The 18,367-nt window shown below is 41.6% G+C and overlaps 1 protein-coding gene across 1 annotated transcript in view; it reads right to left on the bottom strand.

The window, feature by feature from the left end:
• Positions 1 to 16,658, bottom strand: part of RTN3 (reticulon 3) — a 51,462-nt gene extending 34,804 nt beyond the window's left edge. The window contains exon 1 of the mRNA XM_036762619.1: positions 16,182 to 16,658. Within this exon, the coding sequence (XP_036618514.1) occupies positions 16,182 to 16,317 (136 nt within the window). The 5' untranslated portion in view covers positions 16,318 to 16,658. The remainder of the gene's footprint in view (positions 1 to 16,181) is intronic.
• Between the last annotated feature and the right edge of the window lie 1,709 nt (positions 16,659 to 18,367).

The raw sequence follows: 18,367 nt of genomic DNA, 5'->3' as shown, positions 1-18,367 counted from the left end.
TCAGTATAACTTGATCAACTACTTTGTCATTGCCACACACAGACATACAAATGTGCACACACATATACAAGTTTGGCTTGAAAAAAATATTCAGGCATAGGTTTTCCTACACATGAATTTTTTTTATTATTAACAAAAACAGGAGGGAAAGATAGCTTTAAAGTTTAAAAACGTGCAAAACAGTATCAGCAACTTTCAGCCATAGCATCAAAATAGGAAGTTAGCCAGCAGACACTTTGCAGCTAAGCTAGATCCAAAACAAAACAAAAAAAAAGGTTCTTTTGTACAAAGAAAAATGTTGGTTTATTTTTAATTTTAAAAATTTGAAAAGGCTGTAACTGGCTCATTTTTTTCCTCCTCAATACTTATCCCAAAGTTATCAGTGTTGTAACTTCCTATTCCAGATGCCTATACAGTATTGCACTGGCCAGACTGAATGCAAACATCTAATGAAGCAAATACGTTTCCCCTACTTCATGGCAAGATTTTTAAAATTTGTCTGTTCCCCCAGCCCCAATCATTTTCTGCAACGTTTTCTAAAGATGAAAAGTCTTGTGGTATTTTCTCCTGCATCTATTTTTAGTGAAAAATATTCATTGTGGTTTGAAGAAGATAATTATGTATTAGTTGGCATTTATGCCTGACGCAGTACATCTTTAAAACATTACTCTAATAGTCAATTTAGTGATGACATGGTTAAACTAGCTACTTCTTCAGCCGCTCCCAGGCTAACGTGTTAACAACAGAAGTGTTGCTCACCTTTAAAGAACAACCAGTAAACACGAAAAAGGAGGGGAAAAAGCAGTGTGACTATGAGCAGCAAGTTGGTGACTAACTCTGGGCCCCAGCTGCTCCCTGTCTAATATGGACATCTCTTACCGGCCCTTTAGCAGAGCTGGACCTGCTGACCTGCTGCAGTCGCTTGATTAACAACAACCACTTTTACCACAGTAAAATAGCAATTTGTATTTCACTAACTTGGAATTCACCAGGACTGGGCAGCTTACCCTTCTATAATTAAAAAGCATATGTTTAGCAAGATTTATAAGGGACTAATTTAACTTTCTTACGAAACAGCTTAAGAAGAAACCATTTATAGAAATGTATTTCTCTACATACAAATTGTTTCCAAAGTCTTAGTGCATTTTTCAGCTTTAATAGTTTATATAATTGTATAGTTGATACTCTACCTCAAGGACTAAAACTACTTACTTCGTTGCTAAGCACACTGAAACTTCTCTTTGAAAATCTTGTAATTTAGATTCTAAATTCAGCCAGGCCTCCCTCAGTCTAAATTAGTGACATTTAATGTCTTCCTGTTATTTCTTTATATTCAAGCTGGCCCTACGCAAAAGGTAATACTGAACACCTCATTATCTGAAGTCATTAAATGGTTTTGTGCCCGATGAATCTGGAACTCTTTGGGGGGGCTAGCGTTAAATTTGCTATGGCTCCAAGAAAAAGATTTTTTAAAGTTTTGTTTAATCTATTTAAGAAAACAAAACACAGGACTCTCTAAATAATTCATATGCTCATTAGCTTCCATGTACCTTAGAATCCTAGAATTTATAGCCAGTGATATAAGGTTACTCTCTATGTAACTCTTTACGTAATGGTTTGCCTCTACCCAAAGCAGCTAAAATTCTCTTTAAGGAATACAATTTATTCAAACTAAACAGACTGTTGCTGGTATTCTTCCCCTTCTGTTCTGAAGGAAAGTGGAATCTGCCAAAAGTAGCTAAGAACCAATTCATTTGTTGAGGGCTATTTCTCAACCAGTCTCCAATGAGTAGAACTCTACAGAAGAGACAAATCTCTGATGTCTACCATTGGTCATTAGCAAGATTTGCAGGACAGAGAGTCAATTTTATTTCTTCAACAAACACAGCTGGGTAGTACTATTTGGGAAAACTTTTCCATCTAGGCATTTTTCACTAAGGAAAAAAAAAGTACTATCAAAAGGGGCTGGGGTTTTGAATGCCTTGTGAAATCTGACACTTTTTCAAGATATCAGTCCTGTTAATTTTTCCTTTAACACCTGAACCTACCTCTCCTTCCCAAAAAGAACTTTGTTATAAAAAAAAAAGGGGGGGGGGTTGTTCTTCATGTTTAAAATAATCCTAGAATTCTAATCAACTTTTTGAAACTGAAACCTCCTATAAATAAATTTTAGATTCAAAAAATCCTTTTCCTTTGCTAGTCTATTAGAATATACTATTGTTTTTCAAATGCACGGTGTGTCTAGAATGATTAATTTCTTTGCAATTTATTTCTGGAAATATTGAGTATATAGTCAATTGAAGATAGAAGCAATTCCTTTCCAGCATGAAAACGGTCATTAGTAATGGATTTTTTTTTTGATAAAAATTGAGCACATAACATAGAAGGTTTTGGGGTTCTCCTCCCCACCGTGTTCTTCCCTTTCCTGAATTTAACAATCTGGTATAATACCAGAATCCAAATACAGTGAAGTCCTTTTACAATGTGCAGCATGTATGTAATCTAAGACTTACGCACAGTTGAGTTCAGGGAACATGATTTCTCACCCATGCTACACACAATTCTGTCTACCACAGTTTTTGTAAAGAAGATTAAATAGCTAAAAAATTCTATGTTCATTCACTCATCTGAAGTTCTATGCTCATTCAATTCTGTCCCATTTAAGGACAGACTCCCTAAAGAATTAGTATAACTTTCAACGTAGGTAATTCTAACTATGACCCAGCAGCCACAAAGAAATCTCTTTAAGTGGCCTTACGCTATTCATAATTTAATTACACTTTTTTTTTAAATGAGGGTTTTCCCCTGGCTTACATTTGGGGCCCACAGCAACAGCACCAAGGGAGCAGCATTTATTTAGCAGGACAAATGAGCAAAGCCTACTGCTTCTGCCTCCACATTTTCCACACTCCTGTCTCATCCTCTGCATCCCCAAACATGAAATTAACCACATTGCCAATTCCCTTCCCCCTTAGATACCAGATTTAAAAAGGAAAGTCACAACAATCTCTAGGATAAGTACTGCTTGCCAGAAAGCCAAGTGACTTACTCCAGGGCCAATCAGGAGAGAGACCTAAGCTAAGACATTTCACAGCAGGCTGACAGGTGCTTTCTGTATAGGCAGTGGAGGCAAGATTACATACTTTTCTTCCAAACACCAAGTGTCAAAAAGAGTTATATAACTGCTAGTCAATATCCTAAATTACGCAGATATCACATTTTCTGGAGTTGATTCCCACCCCACCCCCCCAAGGCACTTTTAACTGTCCTAAATTTTAGTGGGCAAAGTCAATTTTGTTTCTTAGGGCTGACACTTAAAAAGTAAACCTTACTTGCCTAGTGAATGCTTCTAGAGAATTATGAGGAAACAGCTGCTGAATATACACACAATGAACTGATTTGCTACTAATTTGGGTTTTAAGGGATGGAGGGGGTGATGGGGGATGGACAATAAGAAACTTGTGCCTTATACTCCCAGTTACAGCCTCTTTCTGAACATTTTTCTTTCATTAATGCACAAGAAAATTACAGACTTGCCTTGTGAGGTCGAAAATAGAGATACAGGCTGAGAAGAAGAAACAAAGGAATCTGAAAGAAAATATATAGGATGAGAATTTGATAACCTCGCACAGGAATTTTTAAAACTTTTCCGCCAGTCAGATTTAGCAACATTACTATCATTCTCTTTTAGAAGAAAAAAACAGCTTCACTGCTAGATTTCCACTCACCTGGCAGCAAAATTTTATTTCAACTTTAAGGACCTCTGAAAATGGAGCAGATCAACTCTTTTGCTAAACACATTCTTTACCACTAAAGACGAGTTGGCAAGAAGAGTACCTTTTCTGTAAGGATAACTTCAATCATAGCATTCGTGATGTAGAACTGGAAGGAACATTAGAAATCCCCTAGGCCAGTTCCCCTGATGAGGAGAAAATGGAAGCTCTGAACTAAAAAAGGGACTTACAGCTAAGTAAGCAATGAAGTTAAGATTCAAACACCATTATCACGTCAAATCCAACCCCTACACCACATTCCACTGTTATTTGTGGGGAAAAGAGAAGATAATAACTGGTATTTTCCCTAGAATAAGTGTTCAAGCACCTAGCAGGTGAGTAGCTAAGGGTGCAGAATGAATCAAAAATACCTTGGACATGGCCAATTCGGAAATTTGTGTTGCTTGACTATGCCTATTTGTTACAAATGTCTTGTTTTTCTTGGAGGTGGGAGGAAAACAAAAATTAAACTGAAAAACATTTATAAGTGCATCTTATGAGTAATTTATTGATGCGAGCAATTTGCAAGTTATTGTGTATTTTCTAGAGTTCCCAAATGCTTATCAAGAATAAGGGATCCCAATACAATCTTCACCTTTTAAAATGATAGCTCTCCAAACCTACTAATCTGTATAGTTAAAGCATTTTTCAGTTTTGAATGTTTTACACATTCATCTTAACCATACAGAATAAAAATACTTAAAATTTAAGAAACTCTTTTCTAAGAGATATGCCTATAGGCATTAATTATAAAATGCCCAAGAACAAGTATACAACACTGATCCATAAATACACAGAAAGAATTCAGTTAATAAACTTTACATTACATACAAGTAAAATTGATCAAAATAAGCATATAGATAAAATATCTTTTCCCCCATTCCTATGAAGTGGTGCCACAACTTTGGAAAACCATGTATTATTAACAATAGTAGCTAGCATTTATATAACTTTTAAGTCTTTTACATATGTTTTCTCATTTAATCTTCACAATAATGTAGATGCTGTTAGTATCCTTATTTTAGAGATTAGGGGACTTGCTCAGGCAACATAACCATTAAGTGTCTGAGGCAGGATATGAACTCATGTCAAGACCAGCACTCTCTCCACCGTGTCCCCAAGGTGACTTGGTGTCTGCAAGTAGGGACTCTAAGGACACACCTGTTCAATTCTAAACAGAAAACCAACATTCCATTTATTACCACAAATATCCCTTTTCCTTAATAAGCTTATTTACCTATTTCTTTAATGTTTCCTGATGATCTCAATCCTATATGCATTTACCTTCACCTTGAAATCTCTGACAAATAGTGTTTGAAATCCGAACAAACCAGAAAAACCAAACAGCAAATTCAATGCCAAAAATTAAAGTAGGCTGGCATTAAGGGAATGAGATCCTACCAATTTGCCAGCTGTCTTTCCATCTTCCCCTCACTTAACACCCTATTTTGATGGAAAATTTTTAACATGAGACCATTAATGATGCACAGCATGTCTACTGATAGAGAGCAAAGATAATCAGTCAATTTGCATCAAGATTGTATAGGCATCTATTAACAGATGCACAATGTAAGAGATCTTACTGTATTCTTCAGATTTCATTCTATAAAGGCAATTAGTTTATGGAGCTGGACTCAAGAATGGTGGTTTTGAGACTCAAACTCTTGTCTAAAACTAGCATAAATCTCAAAGTCAAACTGTAGTATCTCGTCATAAAAATACTATTCAAGAGAATCAGACCTATGGCATCTGTGAAATGACAGAACAGTATGCTGCAATAAATAACCAAAATCCAAAGGATCCTCTAAATGTTCAGGCAGGTCAGCTGTCACTTTAGCACTTATCTGAAAGATGTATTTCATGTAAAATGCAGGCGGCTATCTTACTCATCCTTATCAGAAACCTAGCCCAGTATCTTCAATGTAGTAGATCCCCAAAGGATTGGTTGAAGTGAATTACCCAATTTAGATTTTGTCTGCATTTAAAGGATTAAAGTTTAAATGAAAAGCTTAAAAAACAAAACTATGCTCTTCAACTTCAGTGGAATTAAAAAAGGCTTTAAAGCAAAAGGAAGTATTTATGTTCCATTTCCATTACTACAGGGGGTAGATTACTCTGATCAACTCCTAATTACATCCATCTCTGAACATTTTTCCTTAATCTGGCTTTCTTTAAAAAGAATTCCTCTACACAAAGCTTCACACTCTGAAAGCACTAAGGTTATAACTAATTACCAATGAATACAGAAATGAAAAGTGACTGGCTCTCTAATATTAAACTGCAAAACTGGTCATGCATAAATTCAGGACTGAATTATACACCTATTACCTAAATAGACACAACTTTCTTCTGTTGTAAGGACAAATGCTAGCTATTTTCCACTTCATAACCACAGTGTTACTCTATGTTCAACTATTTTCAATTTTAAAAAAAATTCTCAACTTAGACACACAAAAAAGCATATACACACAAAGCACAACACAATGAATACTGTAAAAGAAAATTTCCATCCCTTCATCACTTGTCTTTTTTTAAAAGCATAATTCAATTCATTACTTTCAAAACTGTTCTACTTTTCTGGACTTCCTTCTGTTAGAAGTAAGTACTCTTCCGTTAGACTTTGTGAAAGGATCCAATGACCCTCCCTTCTTTTTTTATTTTTTTGCACCACTATTACTACTCCTAATACTCCTAATTTCTTTAAAAACAGAAGGGGGAAAAAAAAAACACAGTCAAGCAAAACAAATCTAAAAGTGGCCAGGTCCAAAAATGCTTGTTTTGTTCAATTCTTTTGAAAAAGAATTGTACTTTTTTCTGTTTCCATAAGTTTTGTTCCATTATTATTCTCTTTCAAGCCCATAATACTCTGAAAACTTATACACAATTTCAAAAACTAATTATTGTGAATTCCCACCTGGGACAACTAGCTTCATTACAAAATCAGTAAACAATTATGCTGAAGCTGTCTAGTAGAAACATCAACACCAAAAGATTCCAATTTCAAAAATAAAGTTTTGGAATGTCAGTAAAATACTTAATTCTCAAAAGCACAATCCTTGTCCCCTCACCCTCCAATCCCAGCTCTGTTGTGGCAGGGAATAGGTTTGTCTGAGCTGGTGCAGTGGCTCTAAAACTTGTTGCTCTCAGGACACTCCTTTAGAATCTTAAAAATTGAGGACTCCAAAGATCTTTCTGTAATGTGGATCATATCTATTGATATTTACTGTATTGGAACATCTTAGTATTATTACGAAAACAAATTATATATGACTTTAAGGACCTCCCCAACTCCACTGTGAAAACTTCTGAGCTAGCATGACTGATCAATAATAAGGTAACATCACGTTAGAGGCATCCAAGCAGACTTCGAAAAGCCCTATGGTCAGTTACAAAAAATGAAGCACCCCAAATGGCTCCACAGGGCAGAAGAACCAACCTAGGGGCTGAACTCCTCACTCCTTTCAGTGCCTGGCCTCACGGCCTCTTTATGTCAGTGGCCTCCTCTGCTCAGTCCTCCCCATGGCTACACTACCAGGAGTTGGGAAGTACTTCATGTTCCTCTGGTGCTGATGGCAATGTAAATATAAGAAGGAGAACAAGGCAAACCCTTCATGCAAAAGAATTAACGTTAGAAAGTGCACTGAAGCAAATGGGCTTCTGCATAAGAAATTAGTTAGCTTGTAAGAATTTGGACTCCTAAAGTTCAAACACGACAATATTTGGTTGGGATACCCCAACCATGAAAAGCAAGTTAAATATGTCTTTTGCTTTTTGTCTGATGTAGGAACTCTGCCCACTAGAGAAGACCAATCTTTCATTACAGTCACAGAAACTTTCTGGGCCTCAGTTTCTTTATTTGTAAAATGAGGCTGGCCTAGAACTTTTAGGTCCCCTTCCATTTGGATCATACGAATGAAATTAAGTATATAACTTTAAAATTATGTTAGAATCCTTAATTAAGGTGAATGTTGATAACAAAATATAGCAATATGAGCAAGCAAAAATGGAGTGGGGAATCAAATTTACCTATTAAAAAAACTATACAGGAAGTTAGGGTCATTTTATATAGTAACATAATATTTTGATCTGGAAAGGACCTTAGTGGACAACTGGTACGAATTCTTATCTTATAGGTTAAATAAGGTCATCAGGAGAAAATAACCTAAAACTCCAAAGCAACATGATTAAAATAATGCAGCATTTTAAAAAGACAAATGCTGTTATCTTCAACTTGTACTCTCTCCCCCCAAAAATCCATTAAACTATCCTTGTATCGTTTTCTGATCAAAGGAGGTATTCAAATGGCAAACCTAGTTTAGTTTTCCTGGCTTTCATTTGCTTGAATACATCAATCCCACCTTTGTCAATAACTGATATTCTAAACTTCCAGGTATCAATTTCTCCAGGACACTGAATATACTAAATTCAGAAGCTACAAGTCAGGACTCTAGTTTTATTGAGCACTGAATTCACTGGGTGACCTTGAACTATTTTCAACCCCTTCTGCTTCATACTCTTTCTCCTAATCAATAAAATGATAATAATCCTCAATGTTAAGAATTTCAAGTTGATGATTAGGCTCTACATTAATTTGGTTTATAGGAGTTGCAGCATGCACCTTTACGAGTCTTTCCTAAAGCAATATCCTTCCTAAGGCAATCTTCCAATTCCCTTCACCACATCCCCCGTTCCCCTTCCCGCCCCCCCAACTCCACTCTGCATAACGGGATTGGTTTTAGGCCTTCCATGGCCAACCCTTAGTGACTGAGGGTCAGGCTTTTCACTAAGTGTAGATTTGAAAATCAAAAATTAGAACCAGAATGCTGCTGCTCAAAGTCATTAAAAAGTACTACAAATCTAAGGTCAATATGTGCCACCCTGAGACTTCCTGCAGGTGTACTGCCACTATGACAAAATGTCTTTTGAGCCACAGAAATACTCTGAAAGAACTCAATGATGCAATTACAAGCAACGGTCAGTCTTGTTAATGTGTTTCTTGATATATATGTAATATATATGATATACATGTACACACAAACATATATAAAAGAAATCCATCACAGAATAGTCTGCCTACAACTCAGAGCTGCTTTTATCCAAAGGTAAGGCAGTTTCCTGGCAATTGTTATGTCAGTAGGCATCACATGAACTGAACCAGTAAACTAGATATCCAGTTGAATTAATAATTTGTAATTTGCTTTGCTAGAGTACTAAATGATTCTGATCCTAAAATGTATATCTTAACATAAGTCATTAATAGCAGCAATAAGTTTGAATAGTGGGCTCAGCACATGACATGTAGAGTTGCTAATTTCTTCACCAAATCTGTTGAATTGAGTCTTTGCTCTTCTGTACTGTTTCGAATACAGTACAATCCAGAATTAAGGCTATTCCATAGCAAAGCACTTTTCTCCAAAGGAATTTCTTAATTTAAAAATGGAAACTGAATTTCACTTGCTTAACTTCCCCATCAATTCAATTCTGAAACAATAAGTGACATTTATATTAAAATTTGCAAAGTGCTTTACATGCAACTTTGTGAGGCAGGTATCGGCAGCCAGGTGGTTCAGTGAACAGAGAACTAGACTTCAGGTCAGGAAGCTCAGAGTTCAAATCCAGCCTCCGATCCTTCCTAACTGTGTGAACCCGGACAGATCACTTACCCTGTCTGCCTCCATTCGCTTATCTCTAAATTAGAAATAATAATAGCACTTGCTGCCCAGGGTAGTTGTGAGAATCAAATGAGATAATGTTTGCAAAGTGTTCTATGGACTTTAAAGCACCACATACATGCTAGCCTTTAGTTCAGCTATTCCCATCTGACAGAGGACAAAACAAGCTCAGCAAGGTTACAACTCACCCATAATCAAACAGCTACGTAAGTATGAGGGGCACAATTTAAACCCAGGTTTGAATCATTTACCTACATGTTTGAAATATACACACGGATGATTGTTTTAACAAACTGATAGATGCTTTTTTCAAAATTGGCAAAATACACCGAATAAAACCAATGCTAATCACTATTGCTTTCCAAACTCCCCTTAAAATTCTAGACAATAGACAATCCTCACGAACAATTTTTAAAAACTCTTGGGAGGAAAATAAAACATTTTTGGAAGGGGAAAATATTAAGAAGCTTTAAAGAGTACAACTTGGAGTACACTAGTTGCAATTTATTTCCTATCTACTAAGTTGCTTTTCAGAATGGTTATTTGTAAATTATACCTTTAGATGAAAATTACATTGAAAGGACCTTGGGGAAGGGGAGATGGATGGGGTAAAATGATTATGCCAGCAGAATCTACTCAAAAACATTACTTTGTATTTACTCTGAACATGTCAGATTGGGAACTGTGATTTCATTATCATAGACAACTCCAGGGTGAAGAAAATCTCTATACCAATGCAACCCAGTACCTTTTTTGCAATTTAGTCTTAGAGAGTTACCTAAAGAGCACAGAGAAGTTAGGTGACTTGGGGAAGGCCACGAAGCAAGTGTCCAAGGTGGTTCTTCACAGATCAAGGCCAGCTCTTTACCTACCTCAGCAGGAGGCCCCTGTCTTCTGCATGTATTTTGCATGACTTACCTACACTCACTTGGTTTCCCCCCAGTAAAACATAAGCTATTTGAGGGGGGGAATTGTTTCCTTTTTGTCTTCCTATGTTCAGGATCGGCAAACAGGCTCTCCAATTCTTGATCATATTGCCCATCGTCTAGAACCACCTTACCTACTGTTTTCTTTACTCCAGTCTCTACTGATGGGAGTTTCCACATTCAAGAACAATCGCTATGTATCATGGCAACACTTACAGTGAGAATGCTGCAGGGAATAAATGAGTATTAATAATGCCAACACTATGAGAATACAGCTTCAGTCCTTCCTTCCTTCCTTCCTCCCTCCCTTCCTTCCTTCCTTCCTTGCTTCCTTCCTTCCCTTAACAGATCAGATGAAAGGCCAGCAGGGCTAAGATGGACAGAAAGGTCACCTGTTAGAATAACTGGCTAATCTGGCTTATTAGCAGAAGGAAAAGACCCCCCTGTACTTAAAGTAGAAAGTGTCTGATTATCCACTTTTGTTCCTATCCAGCACAAAGGGCAAAAGTAATCAAGCTTGCACTGCTGACCTTCATCCTTGTTCCGTGTGGAACTTTTGCCATAATAAACTTTCACTGTTTCTTCATACGTCACATAGTGAAAAAATAACTATTGCAAGTACTCAAAGATTTGAAGCAACTCTAATATTTAGGTATTTAGGATGTAAATTTAAGTCTATTTAATTGGCCTGCTGGGAGTGTGAACATGCTACTTTCAAAAGGCCCACTCAAGGGGTACCAGTGGAAGTTCCCATCAAAGAGAACTAAACCCAAACTGAAGAGGTTCCTATCCATGTACTGGCCAGTCAAGAAGCATTTGTTAATAAGCACTTACTATGTGCTAGGTACTCGGCTAAGCCCTCGATACAAAAAAGGGTTCTTGCCCTCAAGAAGCTCACAATCTAATGGAGGAAACAACATGCAAACAACTCTGAAGATACAAGATGTACAATGGGAATGTAAGCTAAAGTGGAGCTGCAGGGAGAGAGGGAGAAGAGGGGACAGAACAGCTAGCATAAGATAGGTTTTAAGCTGAGTCTCGAAGGAAGCCTGGAGGCTGAGGTAGAGGAGGCATATTCAGATGTCTACTCGGAATTAAGTATAAGACCGGAGAGGTAGGAAGGGGCCAGGCTATGAAAGCCAAATACAGGCTCTGAGCCCCCTTCTAACACTAGGAATCTGTGATTCTAGTTTTGTTTTGTTTTTAAATTGTCCAAGATGTTTTTTAAGAGGAAAATACCATAGACTTTATTCTGGCACTTCATTTAAGAGAATGTAAACTCCAGACTGTGGCAAGTTACGGAATTTCACAAGAAATTTCATATGACAGTATAAAATGAAGGGAATGTATTTCAATTTATACTAAACAAATTCTGAACTGTATTTGGACTAGCAGAAGCAACTACTATATAATATCCCTGGATTTACTACTCATTTAAAAAAGGTGAGTACCTTTCACTTCAATTCCAACATTAACACTCATTTCTTCCTTGAAAGGCAGAAATCTGGGACCCCTGACCTCCTTCATCTCCTGTATAATACTTTCCACTTTATACCATGCTTGCTGAAACATTATCTCAGTTGATCCTCAGAAGTCCAGGAGGTAGCCAGAGTAGAAGATAACCTCAACTTACAAAAGAGGAAACAAGCCCAGAGCTTACACAAGCTGTCCTGCCCAAGGTCACATGATTACTAGGCTTCATCCTACCTTAAGAACTCATCTCGGGCCTCATGCTACTAGGTTACATTAGTATTTGGTCATATAAAAATGTTAGAAAGGGAATCCAAGAGTCAATTTCCCAGCTGTCCACCCAAGGATCCCTCGCTACTTTCAAATTTAAAAATTCACAGAATCTCAAGACTGGAAGGCACTTTAAGAGACTCTCTCAATCCCACTCTTACATTTTATGCAACAGTAAATAGTGCCTCAAGGGTCAACTTGCCTAAGGTCTTGCAGCTGCTGCCCAAGTCAGAAAACTGTAAACCCAGACAGACCTGATTCTACCTTGCCAAAGCACTGGACAGACCAACCGAGATAGAAAACTGGTGACTGCATTATTCCACAAAGACTTTCTGGCCTTTCATTCTTGATTCTCTAAACCAAAGATTTCCTTGATGGAAGTTGTGACTGCATCACTCTTTCTTTAAAAGAAAGTTATGACATGGTACAAACAAGTCTATCTAGACTTTCCTGGCTGGTATAACTTCCAGGAAAGTCACAAAAGTGGTAGTAACAAGGAAGAGAAGCACAGAAAATGACGAGGATTTAAGAAAAACACCTCTAAACAGCTTGACATGATATTACAACCTTAAGGATACTACTATGACACATGCCTTAGACTTCACAAACTCATTAAAATTAGAACAAAAGGCAGTTAAAATTAGTCTGGGAGTAACCAACTTCATCTTATTTTTATGCAAGCAGAAGGCTGATTGCTACTATTAGAGCTGTGGAAACCATTTTGCAACGAGGAAGCTTCAGTAATGAACTGGTGACTACACACTGGAGTATCTTTATATGCAGCTTTTGTATTAAGTGCAGAACCTAAAAATAGAGATGTTGCAGAAGGCTCAAAGAAACTGTACTGTATAAAGAAGACATCTAGGTCTTTCCACCTTGGTATTTAATAATGTGTTGAAGACATGTAAAACAAAATCTTCATTTTTATGTTATGTGTGAACAATGACAGTGCCTATCATCTAAAAGTCTCCAACAGATCTGTCACAAGGAAAATTAGTATATAATAGCTTAGTACCATATACAGGAAGAAATATGCAGTTAATAAAAACAAGCTAGGCAAGTGCTGATTATTTGTATTACTAAAGGCTTCCAAGCAAGGTTCTTTCCTTTAAAAGTTGTGAGTTTTCTTAGTTCACATAAATATTTAGATATCATTTACTGTGGTAAGAAAGGAAAAAAAAAATTACCGTATCACATAAGAAATGGAGGGAACTTTAGAGATCATACATAACAAGCCCTTTATTTTATAAATCAGAAAACTGAGGCTGACTTTTCCAGAAATAAAGATATGAAAGCTTTAAAATTATAATGTAAGGTAACACAAAAATATGAGAGCATTTACTAATGTTTAATGTGTGTGCAATTTTTTGGGACCCTGCCCATTACATATGAGGAATTTCATTTATAGTTACAAAATGTTTTATACATGCCAATACATTTAGAATACATACATATATGGACATGCATACCGACACAATTAGTAGTATTAACTCTTGAAAAAGCGATGTGACATTTAAACGTATCATGAAAATGCAATGCAAACCTACCTTAAAAGACATATTATGTGGAAAGAAGGAAAAAAGTTAAAACTGAACACCGTGTAATTTTAGTGACCATGTTTAGGCCTGAAGAATGGATGAAAAATGTACCTCCCTCCCTTTTTTGCAGGGGAAGGGGACTGTGGGTATGGAATATAGTATATACTGTCAAGACTTAGTTGATATGCTGATTAGTTTCAATGAGCTATTTTTTCCTTTATTCTTTGTTCTAAAGGGACAAGAGAAAGGTTCATTTGGAAATGAAGGTGATGTAAAATCAAGACATTAATATAAATTTTCTTAGAGAAAACCAGTTACACTGCCCTCATTAGTAGATAGTACAAATAACAAAAAAAAATTTGTGGCTAATGCAAATGACACCAAAGATAAAGATGAAAGAAAATATTAACTGTGTCGCTAGACAGTTTAACTCAGGCTGTACTCTGCTTTACTATGTAACAAAATCATTTCAACATGTCTCTATTAATAAAGATGGATAGTTCTTTCAGACAGCCAACAGAAAGAAGTGATCCTGAAGTGATTTCTTAACTTATGCAAAAATTGCAAGTTTTAGAATTAAATTTTAGTGCTTCCTCTAGAGAATACTTCCATCACCATCAGGCACAAAGGTTTCATTCCCAGAACTATGGTCTAGATCAGACGTGTCAAACACAGAAGAGTGACAGCCAAACCAGTTTAAAATATAATTGGCAAATATTTAACAAAACAAATGAAAGCACAATAAAGCATAGATAATAACATTTTAATACAAAGGGACTGGCTAAAATCCATACGTATGGATTAGTGGCCCTCTCCTTCTATAGGAGTTTGACACCACTGGTCTAAATCACAAAATGAAATTGAAATTAAATGGCATGTATACATTAGAAAGCAAAGGAACCGAACAAGGCAGGTAATACTAAAAACCCCAAGTTGCTAAGGGCGAAGAATAATGCCCCTCCCACAAACCAAGTTGCTTAGTAATAGAACTGCCTTTCCTTTAGAATTTGGAAGGGAGAGAAAAATATGGAGGAACAATTATTTAACGTTAGCATGGGGGTTCCAAATTTGCTGCCTCACTCCTCAGCAGCGTAGCTAAAACCCTGACCTAAAGAAGCTTCTGCCAGTTTTCAATGAAATAAACTGCTTCTACTTAAATAATCATAAGCACACTGGGAAACCCAATAGGACAGGAAAGCCACTGAACAGGTGGAAACCACAGAACTCAGAATATAGTAAGAAAGGACATCGACAGCTAACCTCGACAATGATGACTGGTGGAGACCAGCCCCCGAAGTCGAGTAACAGATTAATGAAGAAATTAAAATGAAATTCTTAAACTCTGCGTGGAAAATGAACCTAAGATCGCTGACCGCCTACGGAGCCCTTCTCGAAGGCTGGTTTTTTCCAGGCTCAGGCCCCTTTAAGAGCTGTCACCTGCCCACTGGCCTTTCTCTCCTCCGAGGAGGCATCTGCAGTGCAGATCTGGGCGAGGGGGGCGCTTGCCAGCCAGCTCCCACCGCCCGGCGGGCGCGTACAATGGGCGCGACAGCGGTGGGGCTCTGCCGCTCCCTCCCCGCCATGGCCAGGGGCAGGACCGGGGTCTCGGGGCCGCCCCCGCCGGCCTCGGTCACCTTCCCTCCCGGGGCTCCGACGCCGCACAAACGGCCCCCCATCTGCCACCTTCTCCCAAAGCGGGGGCTGGGGGCGCCCCGAGCTTCGGAGCGGAGGACGTAGGTTGAGCGCAGGGAGCCATCCCGAGCCCCTGCCCCGTCACGAACCCGGGCCCCTAAGGGCCAGGGGCCACGCCGCCCGAGTGAGCTCCCCCCGCCCCCCGAGACCCTTCGTCCTCCGGGGCCCGAGGCCGCCAACGCAGCTCCGCAATCCAAGTCCGACCCTTCCCCCACCCCATTCGCCATTTCCCAGGGTGCCCAGCACACAGTAGGTGCCTAATCAGTGCGAGCTGACTGCCCCAGCTGGGCGTGGACCCTTCCTCGTTCATTCTCTGGCTCACCTGCCCCCCTCATCTCAAAGACCTGGAACCAAGGCAAAGGAGGGGCTGGGGCTTTTCCAAGGTCCGTCTCCCCTCGGGGTGGGCTGCCCAGCCCCCACTGCGGAGCCACCCTCCCCGCCTTTGCTCTTCAACGTGCCGCCCCCACCCCACTGCCTCCCCACCCTCCGCACCCACGCTCTGCTATGGGGGGAGGGGGTAAGAGTGGGGGCGGGGTGTCGGCCCCCCAACCCCAGTGTTCTCTCTCTCCGGTCTTCTCCCCCCGGCCCGTGTTTTCCCACGGCCCCACCCCAGGGCCCCTGCTCCACCCCCACGCCCGCCGCAAAGTCACCGGCTCGGCTTAGGGTTACCACCTGAGGCTCCCTCCCCGAGACCGTGCTGGGGTCACGGGGGGGGCCCCGTCCTTGTCCCTCCCCCACCCCGCCCCCCCGAGGGGCCACCCCTCCCCCACCTCATTGCCAACCCGCGGGGCCGCCCGCCCCTCCCCCTCCGCCGCTTCTCGCCGCCCTCCCCCTCCTCACCCGCACAGGACGAGGCGCAGCTCTTGCCCCCCAGGCCTGGGCAGGTTCCCCCGCCGCCCGCCGCGGCTCCGGCGGCATCGGCCCCGGACGACGACGAGATTGACGGGGACTGGGTGGCCGCCGACGGCTCCGCCATGGCCTCGCCAACGGGAGGCGGGAAGGGCAGAGGCGAGGCGAGAAGACGAGGGCTGAGGACGACGGCGAGGAGAGCTGCGGCTCCGGCTCCGAGGGCGAGCAGCGAGCGACTGAGCCACCGACCGACTGACTGACTGACTGACTGACGGGCGGCCGGGCTCAGGAGGAGTGGGGGAGGGGCGCCGAGCTCGGGCGCGCGCGCCGGACAGGACGCGCAGGCGCACTGCGGCCCCGGACCCGGAGGGAGGAGGTGGGCGGTGGCCGCGCCGAGCCCGCAGCGGAGCCAGTGCGCAGGCGCGGGAACCCCTGCCGCCTCCCCGCGCGCTCGCGCGCCACCGCAGTCCCCCCTCTGCTCCTGCGGAGCTATCTAGGGGTGGAGGCTGTGCCGGCCCTGGAGCCCCGCCCCCAGGCGCAGTCCCGGCTCTTGGGAGCACGTGTCTCGGGGCTGGCGTGAGGCTGGAGGAGCGCCCATGCAGCTCTGTGTATCCAGCCGCAACACCGCGCGTGCATTTGGGTGTCCGCCCTGCAGTTACTTCTCGAGGAGCGTGCCTTGTACGGCCACCCCACCCCAAAAATGGGAGTTCCTCGGGGGTCCAAGCCGTGCTTGGTCCCTGATGCTGAGCCTGCGACTGGTCACTGCTGCCCCCCCCCGCACCCTGCCATTTCCCACTCCCCACCTCCCCGCCAAGCGATTGCTTCCCCGGGCTTGGGCTGGAATTGCAAGAAAGGCTGAGCCCCGAGCTGGTGTCCGCAGGGAACAGCAGGCTGTCCGTTAGTGCAATGCCTTAGAGATCGAGGGCTTGACCAACTAGGGGCATTCTTACCTGCTGAAGGTGACGAGCTAGGGTATTACGTAGCCTGCTTTAAGGGGTGGTGGATTGATGGACTCGAGGGACGGCCCTTACATACGTGAAGTGCTTTGCAAACCTAGGAGGCCTACCTAAAGTGTTAGCCATTGTCATCATCATCATCAGGGGCCTGGCTCTGGGCGTAAAAATAGGAAAAACTGTTAAGTTGCAGAGGTGACACCAAAACCACGGGATAGATCTCCGCTCACGATCCTGGCCTTTTCCTGCTCTTCCCCAAGCAAGGGGAGAATCTGTTGCTAGGAAGAAAACGGGAGGAGCTGAGATTTAGGGCTGAAAAGGACCTCAGGGGGTCAGCACACCAAAAGGAATGCAGCTTCCCCAGTTCAGGCAGGTCACTAAGAAGTAGGCCCTGAAGAGAATGCTCTGGAGGAATGGGGTCAGTTTCTCTGAAGACAAAGGGCGCAGCAGAGCAGCCAGCATTGGTTGTGATGGATGGTGGGGCACAGAATGGTGCAGACTCGATACTGTGAATTTTAGGAAAATGCCAAAAGGAGCCTTTCTAAGCAAACATTTTGGCAGGCTAACAGAGGGGTCCCAAAGGGGAATGGGTTGTGCGTGTGTCTTTGTATATTTTGGGGGGAGGGGAGAGAGATGTCTCTTCACTAGAGGCCTTTGAGCAGAATCTGGTTGACTACTTGTCTGAATTTTTTGGTTCAGGTGGGACTAGGAAGGAAGGGACCTTGCCATCCCTTCCAGCTCTGAGGTCTTATGATTCGTCCCTCTATCAAGAGTCGTCTTTAGGGCCTGCCTGCTAATGGGTCCATTGTGTTGACTCCCAGCCTGGTGTCTGGCTTCAGACCCATGGGGTTTAACTGTTCAGAAAATCAAAGTTTTCCTTTAAAAGCCAGCCCCTGCCTACTGTGGGATGCTGAAAAGTCAGCCGGTGAAATTTGTTTCTGCTGAGACTGTGATGGGTAACAGCAATGCAGTCACAGCCAAAGCCACAGACTGGCTTCCTGAAAAGATGCCAGCTCAGGGAGGAGGATGAGCCAGTCAGCCCAGCTCAGAGGGGAAGAGAGATTAGACCAATGGAAGGAGCCTTCTGGAGCCGGCCGCCCTTGACAGCAGTGTCTGAGGTCAGAGAAAATCCAGACAAGGGAAGGTGGTGGTCGCTGCAGCAAAGCAAGGAACAAAAGACAGCGCCTGAGCCAGGCCTGCTGGGAGCATCTTCCAGTGGCAGCA

Source organism: Trichosurus vulpecula, chromosome 6 (genome assembly GCF_011100635.1).
Source record: "Trichosurus vulpecula isolate mTriVul1 chromosome 6, mTriVul1.pri, whole genome shotgun sequence".
Lineage (NCBI taxonomy): Eukaryota > Metazoa > Chordata > Mammalia > Diprotodontia > Phalangeridae > Trichosurus > Trichosurus vulpecula.
The sequence above is the reverse complement of the archived record's forward strand: the minus strand, read 5'-3'. Positions and strand labels throughout refer to the sequence as shown.